General features: G+C 41.5%; 3 protein-coding genes across 3 annotated transcripts in view; all 3 read left to right on the top strand.

The window, feature by feature from the left end:
- sarnp (SAP domain containing ribonucleoprotein) overlaps positions 1-2,876 on the top strand; it is a 7,867-nt gene extending 4,991 nt beyond the window's left edge. Inside the window, exons 7-11 of the mRNA XM_008296126.1 lie at positions 1,028-1,133; positions 1,272-1,297; positions 1,393-1,461; positions 1,670-1,756; positions 1,861-2,876. Of these exons, the coding sequence (XP_008294348.1) occupies positions 1,028-1,133; positions 1,272-1,297; positions 1,393-1,461; positions 1,670-1,756; positions 1,861-1,902 (330 nt within the window). The 3' untranslated portion in view covers positions 1,903-2,876. The remainder of the gene's footprint in view (positions 1-1,027; positions 1,134-1,271; positions 1,298-1,392; positions 1,462-1,669; positions 1,757-1,860) is intronic.
- A 1,713-nt stretch (positions 2,877-4,589) lies between these two features.
- Positions 4,590-11,713, top strand: ccnt1 (cyclin T1). The gene is made up of 9 exons (XM_008296118.1): positions 4,590-4,777; positions 5,447-5,528; positions 5,625-5,753; positions 6,463-6,523; positions 7,065-7,127; positions 7,249-7,294; positions 7,490-7,653; positions 7,803-7,873; positions 7,987-11,713. The coding sequence occupies exons 1-9, from the start codon at positions 4,605-4,607 to the stop codon at positions 9,262-9,264; spliced, it is 2,067 nt and encodes a 688-aa protein (XP_008294340.1). The 5' UTR covers positions 4,590-4,604; the 3' UTR covers positions 9,265-11,713.
- Positions 11,714-11,914: 201 nt separating this feature from the next.
- Positions 11,915-13,504, top strand: part of kansl2 (KAT8 regulatory NSL complex subunit 2) — an 11,126-nt gene continuing 9,536 nt past the window's right edge. Inside the window, exon 1 of the mRNA XM_008296117.1 lies at positions 11,915-11,960. The gene's annotated coding sequence lies outside the window, so the exon portion shown is untranslated. The remainder of the gene's footprint in view (positions 11,961-13,504) is intronic.

Genomic DNA, 13,504 nt, shown 5'->3' with positions numbered 1-13,504 from the left:
AGAAGAGGACACGACGACGTCACACGCAGCGAGCGTGCTCAGTGTTTACAGAAGTAAACATGGATGGTAACGGTGGAGCGTATCTGCCACTCCCCCGCCGCCACCGATGGAGGAAACAGAAGTGTGAGCGCTAACTAAACTAGCATCAGCAGCCAAGTACTGCCTGTGGGTTCCACCCCGGGGCAGCACTCCGACGGTGTGGAAGTGTCCCCGAATATTCTGATATTCATCATTATTTGGGCCTGAATATCCAGAGACTAGAAAGTACTACTGGGACCAGCCCTGCTAGTTATTATAACAACTATGAACAATAATTAACAACTAATGAGCCTTCCAGCATCAAGCCCTCCTTGTATCTCGACCTCCATCTTGACAATCTGACAGCCTTGATATCCAACATGAAAGACGGTTTTACATTTAGTGTTGGATTATCGAGTCACGACTTTATATATAAAACATTCAGGACTTCATTTACATGTTTTCATTGTTGACCACAGATTTTATTTTGGAAATGTTGATGATCTTTGCTCATTACAGTTTTTATTTTTTAATGACTCCTTTACAGTTTTCTTTGTTTTCTTTTGACATGAGTGTTGCGCCGTTGGTTTGGCACTTTTTTAATTTCGTTGTACTTGTTACAGTGACAATAAAGATTCTGTTCTATTAATCTTTAACTTTTTCCTTTATTGAACCACTAACATTGACTAGAAACAGTTGAAGCTACAGCTAGTAAAGTTCCTCAGCTTGAAGACGGTTCTCATTAATGTAACAGGACGAGCAGGTAGATCAACGTCTATTTATATCAGCAGCTGTTTTACCAACCAGGAGCTTCAGGGTGTGATTCTGCAAACATCTGCCAAGTCCTGAATTAAACTCGTCCGTGTTTCAGCGCGTCTTTGAGGTTTTAATGTGTTGACGTACAAATGAATGTGTAGTTTCTATTTAAACTGGTTCATTTTATTTTCTCTTTTTTGTTTTACACTCTCAAGTTTTTCTCTCCTCTGACCCACATTTCTGACTATTTCTATATGACAACAAAGACGATTTAAGTAAATCTGATGTTGATGTTGAAATGTTTTGTCTCCTGTTCTTTAGGTTTGGTTTACCCAACGATGCTTCGAGTCCGTCTCCAGGTTTGTTTTCACTTTATGCTTCACTGAGCTGACTTGTTTTGAGTGGATTGATGTGTTTTAAAAATCTGTGTAACGTAAAATGATATAATACTTTCATTACATCTTTCTCTGTATTCTCTACCTTCTGTCTCCAAACAGGTCTGGTTGCAAACAGTAAAGCTGCTGTAAGTGTCAAACAAGCTTCATTCATCACTCGTTTCATTATCGCTCCAGTTTGTCAAGAGTTGATTTAATTTACGTCATTCTGTGTCCCGTGCAGGTGAACGTCGACCAGCTGAAGAAGAGAGCAGAAAGATTCGGCATGAACGTTTCTTCTATTTCGCAAAAGGTAACCGTGAGCGTGTTCTCACTGAGCAGGAAGGATTCAGTTGACGTGTTTCTGTCGTTATTTTGTTGTTTTTCTGTCCCTTTGGGATTCAAGTTTGGCATCAACATGATTTTATCAAGTGAAGAAGCAGCTCAGAGTAAACTTCTCCTTCGCTGGTGGATCTGATGGGAAGTAAATGTCTCAAGAATTAACAAACATGTTTTTTCAGATGGAAGAAGATGAAAAGCTGAAAAAGAGGAAGGAACGGTTCGGCATCTTAACAAGCGGAGGTTCGGCCGGCGCAGACGACGCCGAGGTAAAGGTTTGTTCTTTATATCTAATCACAAAAATAACGACCACAGCACGTTAATTAGTTTGACCGGCTGTGTGTTAATGTTTTCTTTCTGTTTTTCTCTGCAGGCAAAGAAAATGAAACGCGCTGAAAGATTTGGAAAAGTGTAAATAGTGTTTGGGGTCGTTTTTTTTGTAAAGTGTTTTCATGACCAGAGATTCCTGAAGATGACAAATATCACTAATACGGTTCCTGTGAAGCAAAAGTACACTTAAATACAAATATACAAGTTAAATTGTTTGAAGATCACAGAAACACGTCTCTGTGATTTAGTAAGTTAGTCGCCTGTCGATTCCTAGACGGACGTTTTTGGTCCCGGGAGGCCTTAAATCATTTATTAAACTCTTTTTTTTATTGACTGTTCTGCTGAGGAATATTTCTGAGGAGAGATTCTTCTGGTTTTAAGTTCACGTTGTCGCAGCTGCACTGAAATCCGTTTATCACGTCTGCGTGAAGCAGATCCAGTCGTAGGACTCGTCGAGCAGCTTCCTGCAGCTGTTTCCAGCTGCTCAGTGGAATTCTTCTCCTCCCTGGTTTTAGGTGATTGAATCAGGCAGAAGACGTGATCAGGATGAGACAATGAATAGTTTAACTGTGAAGCAGCTGCAGAAACACCGACACAAGCCAAAAACAAACAGCCGCTGATGACCAGTTCTTTCCTCAATAAAAGCTGAAGTCAAGTTTGTCACAGTAGAGACACAACTTGTAATTCTAGTGATGATGATAAAACTCTTCCAGCTAACACCAACCTGTCATCCTTAACGTGTGTTTTTCGTTATCATACATGCAACAAGGAAAACAGGAGGTTTTGTGTTTCATTCGTTTAGGTACTAAATTTTCAACAATTGAGGCTTAAAAGCAGAAACGTGTAGTTTGCAGTAGTTTAAACTGTATTTCTGATTACCGGCTGTGAGGGAAACGTTTTAAATGACTTAACTGTGTGCATTTAATTGTACTTTTGATTAATCAGCAGCCTGTTAATTTCTTGTTTTCTAAATTGGGGATTCTGTTGGTACACTGCTTCAGTTATCTGTCCATTTTATAACATTTTGTGATTTAAAATAAATTGTTTTCAATTTTTTGACACATGCCTCCTTCATTTGTTATTGTTGAATTGTTTTTTTGTTTGTTTTTTATCACTGGTGAAAGAAATATTTAGTCAGTTTTGCTCAGAAGTACACGAGTGTCATGTGAAGTCCTCCACTGTGTTCACTTGTTGATGCAGATATTGGGACATTTAACCACACGAACCATCCATCCATCATCTATAAACCTTAATCCTCACTAGGATCATGGGGGGCTGGAGTCTGGGGTCTGTAAGTCTTGTTGTCACCTTCAGTAGATTTAATAGACGTTCTGTAAAAGTCAGTCAGGTTTTAATTTCCTGTTCTGGGTGATTCACATTTGTGCTCCCCAAGAATTCAGACTTAAGTTAGTTTAGACTTTAGCTGTAGAAAAACATTCAGGTCTAATCTTCTACTTCTTAAACTCCAGGATTTTGACAGAGGAGGTCATGAGGAGGTCGACCACAGGAACATTTTTGCCAAGTCACCCTCATTGAAATCTCCACTGTGGCTCACATGCTCTGACCTGAAAGACCTGAAGTCCCTCATTTGCACTTTGTTCACTTCAGATTTGACTTTCCAAAAGATGCAAATACAGTTTTATACGTCGTGCTGAGTCGTACTGAGCTCACACGGTGCAGATATGGGAGCTTAAGTTAAGCTTGATTGATATTGCCTCAGGTAGACGATGGAGAAGTGGGTTTTCTGAAGGTTTGTGAAGATGGAATTACCTGTTTTTGCAGATAAACTCTGCGCGTGATACCTGTTGAGCTCTACGCTGTTAATCAGCTGAACAAAGCTGAGCTACCCTGCATGTTTATTTTTTTATTTAACTTTTTTTTAAACCAGGAAAAAGCTCATTAAGATTAAAAACCTCCTTTTCAAGAGTGCCCTGGCCAAGACAGGCAGCAGCACACAGAAATCATAATACACGGTGAAATTATATATAGAAGATAAGAAATTAACACTCCAGTAGAGATCAGAAGAGCAAAAATAATCATCTGTCAAAACATCTGTGGACTGATGTTTCTGCCTCCAAGTCATTTAAGAACACGTTAAAAGTGTTTAAAGACAGCAGCTCTTGAAGTTTCAGGTCTTTTTGCAAAGTGTTCCAGGTAGAGGGATCAGCGGATTTAAAAGCTTTCTTTCCTCGTTCTGCTTTAGCCTTAGGACCAGACAGCAGCAACAGATCATCACCACCATCATGAACTCTCACATGGAAAATATCCACTCTACCTGAATAAGACTCCTCCACCATGTGCAGCAGGTAAATATAAATGATCTCCTGCAATATTTCTCAAATCTGTTGTTTCTCTTTATATATTTAGCATTTTTTGTCTTTATATTTCACTGAGCAGCTTTGCACTTTATTTTGCTCTCCAATCTCGTTGTACACTGTGTAATGACAATAAAAGGCATTCATTCATTCATTCATTAGATCCTGGACTGGAACCACGTGCAGCTTTTGTACAAATAAAACCTGTAAATAATAATCACGAGGAAGCCAAACAAGCCCAGCCTGTATTTAGCTGCTCAGACTTCCAATAAATGAAGTAACCTATAAATATCAGCAGTAGTGATGAGTGTAACTTTAAATAACGCGATATTCCGGGATGTACCGCAGTAACGTGCTGTGGTTGCCCTGGAGACGCCTGCTGGCCGCCGGTGGAATGAGACTGACGTCGCGGGCCGCCGTGACGTATGTTCCTGTGACGCGCAGAAATTTTAAACTCTCGTCCTTCTCAGTGATGGCGGCTTCGTTTCGTTCTCTCCCTGCAAGCTGTAATAACAAATGGTACTACACCCGGCAGCAGATCGACAACAGCCCATCCCGGCGAGCTGGACTTGATCCCGACAAGGAGCTGTCCTACAGGCAACAGGCGGCCAACCTGCTCCAGGACATGGGACAGCGGCTCAATGTGTATCTTTTGTCGTGGGACGACTGGCGTCTCGGCTAGCCAACATTAGCCCGCTAGCTAGCGAAGTTTAGCTTCTCCTGGAGCCGGCTTGGCGGAGAGCGTGGCCGGTGTTTGTTGTTGTCGTTTACTCGACGGCTTCTCCCTTGTTTGACGTTTCCCGTTTGTTTCACGCGTTAATTTGCGGTTTTAGTACGTCTGCACGAGCTCGCTAACGTCATCCGAGATCGGCGTAGTAGGCTAACCGGGGCCACGACGGCCTGTGTGGTCGGCGGGCCTTCAGGACGTTAGCGTTAGCTTCGCCTCCTGCTGTAAGCGTCCACGGAAGAAAGGTGTAGTGCGGAGCAGCCTGGTTATAACCATAAACGTTATATTCAGGTGTGTTTTCGAGTCTACGTTTCAGATGTTTTAGTTTTCAAAGTTAACTCTTGACTGTGTAGTTTAAAAACGAGCTTCTTCCGGCTAACCTCTGGTGGATTAAGCTAGCTGCGGCTTCAACTTTGTTGTTCTGCCACTGATGTGATCACAGCCTGATGTGATCATGACTACCAGCTGTATTACACTAATTTAATCATGTTGGTTCACATGTAGACTACTGAGATATTTTCTCGACCTGCTGTGGTTTTGATGTGTTTCCACTGTTTACTACGTTGTCCTTAACTGCCATGCACCAGGTCCCAACTTACTATTAATACAGCCATTGTGTACATGCATCGGTTCTACATGGTCCAGTCTTTCACCAGATTTCACAGAAACGTAAGTGCCGTTGTTCGTGCCAATCTGAAGCCCCTGGTGCAGCTGTCAGCACTGGTGTCAGTCACCTCATGAGTCCTTGTGGGTTCCTCTCTGCAGGTCATTGCTCCTGCCGCTCTCTTCCTCGCTGCTAAGGTCGAGGAGCAGCCACGAAAGCTGGAGCATGTCATCAAGGTGGCCCACGCATGCCTCAATCCTCAGGAGCCTTCACCAGACGTACGCAGTGATGTAAGTATCTGGCCGGACGTTTACCTGTGTGTATGTGCGTGTGAGGGGCCGTTTGTGAGGACTGATGCTGATTTTGTGTTTATTAAGAAGCAACAATTTGGCTCTAAACTATGAGGAGCAGCTCTTCGATGTTAAATTTGAATGGATCACCTTCTCAGTTAACAAATTCTATCTTTCACTTTTCTTTTTTCTACAAGGATTGTATTTGTAGTGACTACTCCAATGCTGGTACTTGTAAATTTGTCATGCAATAAAGTTTCACATATTCAAAATTTCTTCTTTACTCTTGGTTTTCTATTTGCATGTAATCTGGCGCCAGTTACTCGGTTTTGTTTTGAGCTGCTGCTCCGTCAGATTTTGAGGGTGCTGTTGATGCATGGGTTGAGAGATCAGAGGACAAAGTGCATCTCAGTGTCTGTAGGTTTTCAGTCCTCCGGGTAATGTGATGTCTAGCAGTTGTAAAACAAGAGCATCTGTACTTGCTGTGCAGCTTCACTTACATGTGAGTCTTTCTCAGCTCTGTAAGGAAGGCGGGTTTCACATGCGCAATTCTACTGCAGCATCAGTAAGCCAACCTTTCATTTGAGCTCAGGAGGCGCTCAGATCAGTGACCAAACATTTTCAAAACTACACTGTATGCACAGTTGCTCTTGTTTGACAACGATTAGAGGCCTCCCAGTGAGTAACGTGCCTGTCCTCTCAACCTCAGGCCTACCTGCAACAAGCCCAAGACCTGGTCATTCTTGAGAGCATAATTCTCCAGACCTTGGGTAAGTTTGGAAGGAAGAACTGGGTCCCTTGATTTCCCTCCAGAAACACATGTGATTGTAAAAATAGAGCTAACCTGTTTTACTTTTGTTCACAGAATCCCCATATGCGGTTAGCAGAACCGGAAATTGACATTCATGCTTCATCTTAGAAGCAGTAACCCTCTGTTACATTACCTGTTGTTTTTGGTTTTGTCATGTCCCTAACTTTTCACATTTCCCTCTTTTTTTTTTTTTTTTGTTGACATAGTTTAAAGAAATTTGTGGTGACCAACACGAGCCAGGAAACAGCTTATAAATTAACGCGTCATTAATGTTTTTCATGTTCAGCTGTTGTTGTTGTCCGGGGTGCTATCCGAGTGATATTCCACATTTAGTCTGACTCTCCACACATTGTTCATTTTCTGGTTTTCAGGGACTTTGCTAATGTTATTGGCATGGAAACAGGATTAAATGAAATCCATATGGCTCATATATTCAAGTTTGACGTCTGCATTTCGTGTATTAAACGCATCTCCTTTTTTTTGTCCCCTTTTTATTGCAGCTTTTGAAATCACCATCGATCACCCTCATACTCATGTTGTCAAGTGCACTCAGCTTGTCAGAGGTGAGTATCAACTCTGCAGTCTTGCGATTTTGGAGATTTCAACACGATTCTTCTGTTCGGACAAATCCAGCTGTTATTTGGCAGGTTTTAAGTGTGTTTCTTTGTTCTCTTGTTGTTCCAGCAAGTAAGGATCTGGCCCAAACGTCATACTTCATGGCCACTAACAGGTATACTCACAGTTCACTATTCAGTGTTGTGTGCATTAGGTCTTTAGCAGTTGATTTGTCCAGCAAGAAATGTCAAAGCTTTTTGTGTGTAACTCGCAAAAACTCAATATACTGAATGTCTGTTCTCTTTTCTCCTTTTTTGTGTGTTGTTTGTGTTGTTTTTTTTTGCCCCCCTGGACGCATCCTGCCACGTAGTCTGCACTTGACCACGTTCTGCCTGCAGTACAGTCCACCTGTTGTGGCCTGTGTGTGCATCCACCTCGCCTGCAAGTGGTCCAACTGGGAGATCCCCGTGTCCACAGACGGCAAACACTGGTGGGAGTACGTCGACCCCACGGTCACCCTCGAGCTGTTGGATGGTATGTGCCGTACATTACCGATAACGATTCAGTCCGTGCCGAGAATGACGAGGAAAAAAATGAGTCGGTTAAACGTTTCCATCTAATAAGTGGAAGGGATTTATAGCGTTTCCATCTCCAGCTGATTTGACCTTCTGAACTTTCTGCAGAGCTCACACACGAGTTCCTGCAGATCCTGGAGAAAACACCGAGTCGGTTGAAACGGATTCGCAACTGGAAGGTACGACTTTTATTCAGCTGCTTATTTGAGTTTTCCTGCACTGTGTGGACTTTTTTTTTTTTTTTTTTGACTCACTCTAACGTGATTGTCTGTCTGTCTGTCGTGGCTCCCAGGCTGGAGGTCAAACACCAAAAGTGAAGCCAAAAGTCCAGGAGGAAGGTGACCAGAGGGACACCATGATCAGCATGATCTCCATGGCTTCGTCAGAGAGCACTGTTGCAGGTCTGATGAGCCTCTCAGCGCCGCCGTCTGCCTCCTCTTCCTCGTCTGACAAAGGAGCATCCGGCAGCGCTCAGACTTGGAGCGGGAAAGGTCAAGCTGGAGCCGAGCAGCAGCAGCAACCCAACAACGAGGTCCACGCCCCGGCTAAGGTTTCACTGAGCGAGTACCGAGCCAAGAATGCCGACGTTCTGGCCGCCCAGAAGAGGAAGCTGGAGAACATGGAGGCCAGCGTGAAGAGGGAATATGCCAACGCAGCTCAGGCTCTCATTGGTCAGCAGCAGAGGAAGGAGAAGCAGCAGCATCATCACCAGCAGTCCAGCTCCTCCTCCTCTGAAATGTCCAACCCCTCGCCCATTATTCTTAAAATCCCCCTGGAGAAGGAGAGACACGACAGGAGCTCTCTGAAAGTTCGCTTCCCACTGGCTGGCGGAGGAGGAGGCAGCGGGCACAGCGGCAGCACCCGAGGTCAGGATCCGGACATCAAAGTCAGAATACGAGTGCCTGAGAAGCAAAGGGGGAGTTCGGGAGAGGAGGGCAAGAGCAGGGACAAGCACAGGGAACGGTCTAACCACCATCACCACCACCACCATCACCACCACCATTCCTCCTCCAGCAGTGCCTCACTCTCCTCCTCACACAAACATTCATCCAGTTCCAGCGGGGCACTGGGAAGCAGCAAAAAGGTCCCGAGTGACTCCTCTAGAACGAGCTCTTCGTCCTCTTCGACCTCGCGTAAGAGGACGCACTCCCAAGATCCCACAGCAGGCTCTCACCCGGCCTCTAAAGTCAGCAAGTCCTCTAGGAACCCCTACCAGCTGCCGTCCCTGTCTTCCTCCTCTGGGCAAACTTTGGGGCACGGTCCTGACATTCTCCCCGCTCTGGGCCTTCCCCACCACCAAGGGAGCTACTCACACTCCAAGAGCGACAAGACGGACACTAATGGGCACAGTGCAGCGGGCGGGGCCCAGTCGAACGAGTACCAGGACACTTTTGAAATGCTAAACTCGCTGCTGAGCGCGCAGGGGGTCCAGCCGTCCCAGCCATCCATGTTCGAATACAGATCTCAATATGGGGACTATCGGTACTCTGGTGGCTCCAGAGGGAACAACCCCAGACCCCCACCCCTGCCCTCAGAACCGCCTCCCCCACTGCCGCCATTACCCAAATGAGTTCCTGATCAGGGGACCACGTTGTGTACATTGTACTTGACATCATAGACATCCATCTTGTTACATAAAGTATTGTATAATCTGTTTGTTTTTTTTTTTTGTTTTGTTTGTTTTTTAAAAACTCACCCAGCATTTTTATAGGCTTCGGTGTGACAGCAGAGAAATGTACTGGTGGGATAAAAGACTTTTATCTTTTTACAGTGCACTTGTGGGGCAATAATGAGGCTTGAAAAGCTTGAAAAAAATGTGAGAAAAAAAAAAAGATTTACAGTAAAGTGTAGATAATATTTTTTTTTTTTCCTTTTCTCCTCACTTCAAATGAAATGTGATGATGGGACCTGATTTAGAGGAAGTCAGTGTTTTGGAATCAAAGAAACGAGAAGATTTCCATCACATACCTGTTAGGTCTTCTTACCGACTGTCTTTTTTATAATGTTTTTATAGTGTGTTATTTATTAATTGAAAGCTTAAAAGAAAAAAAAAGAAATGGTCCCCTTTTCTACCTTTTTTAAGGTTTCCCCTCTTATGTTCCTTTTGGCCAGAGGAACCTTTCTTCATCATGACTGTACAGGCTAGTTTGAGAGTGCATGTCTCCAAAGCCATCTTTTCAATATTTTTGTCCTTTTTCAGAAAAAAAGAAAAAAGAAATTGTGTTTTTTTTTTGTTTGTTTGTTTTTTTGTTTTTTTTTTCAATAGCCATAACCTCTAAGAAAACGAAATAGCGACATCCCTGGTGTTTATCTGTTTTATTTGCTGCATTATTTGGTTAAGTTGTACAAAGATTGCAAAACGTTTAAAACAAACATGAAATATTTTTTACATTTTGTTATGGAAAAAAATTGCAAAAAAAAAAACTAAACAAAAAAGAGATGTAAATTAAGAAAGCTTTTTCTTTTTAAATTTTGAGTGTTGCAGTCATTGTTTTAAATGGTTGTAAAATATTCATATTCAGTTCTCTAATGGATACACTAAGTTCATACCAAGGACACGCATCTGTTCAAAGAGTTTAAACATATCGACCCGCTGCGGTCACAATGAAGGATTTGCCAACAACAAAAAAAAGTCTTTTTTGCTTCTTGTCATGTACCATTTTCCTCAGGAGGTTCAGTCTTTTAGAGCGATCACAGCTAAACTCAAAGATAGATTTGGACTGCATATATAAATATACATCATTTTCCGCAGTGTTGGTGTCAGCGCTGCCCGGCAGGTCACCCCTAAAAATCATGTCCTGGTGACCTTCTCCAGCACAGTATACTAAGAGTATTATCAGTACACAATATTAACGATAAATCACAGGTCATCTGTCTGTTTTTATGTCATTTTGGGGATGATTTTAACGTGTAAACTCCTGTGTATACCTGTCTGTTCATGCTGATCTGATTTTAATCATGTTAAAGTTGTCTTTTGACTCCATACTGTCAAACTAAATTGGTGGATATCCAGCTTGAGATTGTTTTATTATCCATCCACAAGCCATTATTCATTTTAAAAAAAAAAGAGAGAAAAGAAAATGTTTGCATGTGTTCTATAGTTGTGTAAAATCAAATATGGGAAGCAGGTTATCGATATACCTCCACCACAGGGTCTCAAGCATGAAGTCTAGTACTTAATCAGAATTGATGTTTTAAATTTTGTGTTTGAGCAAAAACAAGCGAAAGAGGTGCTATTTGTTGGCAAGAGGATCGGGTATCACCTGTACATTTGATTCATATTAAGCTTTATATGGGTTTGATTGTGTAGTATTACTGCTCTTAACCTGCTCTGTTTTATCGGTTTGTAATCAAGAAAAAAAGAAAAAAAAGAACCTCTTTGTTTTAGGCAGTTCACAGTAATGCAGTACAACAAATCAGCCATACAATTGTAAAATATTTTTTTGTTCCCTCGGTCTATGGAAAATATGCTGGAAAAGAAAAGCTCCTTGCTCAGGCAGCAAAGGTTTTATTAGTTATTCAACTCTTGGTTGTAACAGGGAAACGGTAAATGCACTGAATATTTATCTTAGTAGGTTTGCCTACAATGCAATTGACAAAGTGTTACATGTATAATTGTTAGACTATTAGAATAGATTTCCGATATATCATTGCCATCCTTGAAACTTGTTTTATTTGATCTGGGCAAATCTTCCAATTCAAGTATTAACATTATGCTGTGAGAAAGTCATAAGAAAAAACAACACATTTCGTAATTAAAAAAAACCCATATGTGAGACAAACGGAAGACACTCATGCAACCTAACAATGCAAAAATCACATAGCTACAATAAGTTTCATGGTTTTTCACGTCTTGGTGTTTTTAGTGACACTCAGGTCTGGAAATGAAACGTTTTGGGATTTTTTTTTTTTTTTTTTTTTGTTTTGTTTTTCAGTTAAAAAGTTATATGTGAACACTGTTCTTTTTGATATAATGTGGTTGCTTTATTCTCAAAGTCAATAAATATTTTAAGAAAACCCTCATTTGCATGTCAAGTTTTTACTGCAAAGTTGTGGGTGTAGAGGAAGATGTATGTTTGGACTCATTTTGAATGGCAACTCGATTGGCCAATGAAATATGGGAAGGCTGGGCTTCTGACCAATCAGGGCTCTTGGTGGGCGGGGTCAGTTTTCGTCCGCAGTGGCTGTGGCAGTTAGCAGAGAATGCAGGAAAATCGACGTAGTTAGCTTCGAGAGGTTGCACTCGGTCGGACGTCTGAGAGGAAGGTAAGCGGTTATAAACGAATAAACGAGGGCATATTCATGTTCAGGCATTGCGGTGTTTCGATAACACCAAGAAAGACGGCGGTGTGTTCCCGTAAGGCAGCAAAGCTCGTTTCTTAGCTGCAAATTGTGAAAGTTAGCGGTTAGCTGCGGTTAGCAACGGCTACACAAAGATGGCGACTCCGTAACTGAAAGAGTGACGCAGTAAAGAGAGGCGGGCTAAAGCTCGGCGTGGCGCCTGGTTAGAGTTCCCCAAGAGGGAGAAATATAATTCTGGAACTATATAATCAATTAAAATAAACTCCCACCCTCCCTAAAATATGTAAGGCTTTGTCTGTGTTGATGTTTCGCCTGTTGGTTATCTGCGTAATATTCCCAAACTTGTAGCAAAATTGATGAGTGTCGTAACTGACAAGCACGCTGATGTCCTGCTGCCTGCTTAACGTTAGTTTATTGTGATGACTAACAATGATAGAAACTATGACCTGCATTGCTTCAGCTGCTGTACTGATGATGTTTTTTTGCGTTTAGATACCGATGTTGTAGCTTGTTTAGCGTGAGTAACGTCAGTGTTTATTGCCATCCCTGACCTTTGGACCCAATTTGTTTTTTAAAATGGTAAATAAGCCACGTGTGTGCGTAAAATAAGGGGCTGTAATCTCCTGGCTTAATCTGCAGGATTTTCTTTTTTCTTGTAGTTACTTTACATCCATCCCTATAATACATGTCTCTATCAATTTATTAAAACTTTAGTCTATAAATTGTCAGAATATAACTAAGCCTCGTGGTCATTTTCCAGAGTCTTTTTCAACCAGCAGTGCAAAATCAGTGTTTTTGTTGTTGTTGTTTTAGTTTAATATACCAGTTGTCCAAAATTTGGCAATAAACCTTCACAATCAAGTAGCTTAAAGGAGGGCAAGTTTGCATTTTTCCTTAGAAATGCATTAACTCATTAGCAGTTATTATGTATATATGTAGTTTAAATGAGTAGGTAAACAAAAAATGCCTGTTGCTCTTTCTCTTGACTTGTCAACACTTCATTTTATCTCTACTGATTCGTGTCCATATTTAGCGTATGTATGTAGAAACTATTTTGACGAAGAAACACCACATAATGTCCATCATATTATTTTCCTTTCACAAGGAAATGTTTTTAAGTGTTTGATTCTGTCCAGTACAAAACCCAAGGATAACTATGATGACCGATTGATTCTTAAAAAGCTGCAAATTTCATTTTCTGTTGATTCAGTAGTTCCTATCCTATGCTTCAGTTAGTACTTTTACATTTGTGAAATGTAATAACAATATTTTATCTGTTGTATTTTTATGTAACCCAGTGCAATGCTTTCCCTGAATTAGTTTGACCAACAGTACGACAGTTCTTTAGTTTTAATATTATAATTTGTAAAATTTAGGCAACAAATTCTTACATTGGAGAAACTGAAATTAACAAATACGTCATTTTTGCTGAAAATATATTAAATGGTCTGATCAGCTGATTTATAAATTGTTTTTAGGAGTAAGTGTAGGTTCAGTTTTTGTATTTC

This window comes from Stegastes partitus, unplaced genomic scaffold, assembly GCF_000690725.1.
Source record: "Stegastes partitus isolate 25-593 unplaced genomic scaffold, Stegastes_partitus-1.0.2 Scaffold1101, whole genome shotgun sequence".
Taxonomy (NCBI): domain Eukaryota; kingdom Metazoa; phylum Chordata; class Actinopteri; family Pomacentridae; genus Stegastes; species Stegastes partitus.
This window is presented reverse-complemented; position numbering and strand designations above follow the sequence as displayed.

Bases quoted from the DNA above. Each gene is read 5' to 3' on its own strand.
- ccnt1 (XM_008296118.1), top strand. From the start codon at position 4,605: ATGGCGGCTTCGTTTCGTTCTCTCCCTGCAAGCTGTAATAACAAATGG. The intron at 5,529-5,624 runs GTAAGTGCCGTT...TCCTCTCTGCAG, and splicing joins TCACCAGATTTCACAGAAAC to GTCATTGCTCCTGCCGCTCT. The intron at 5,754-6,462 runs GTAAGTATCTGG...TCTCAACCTCAG, and splicing joins CACCAGACGTACGCAGTGAT to GCCTACCTGCAACAAGCCCA.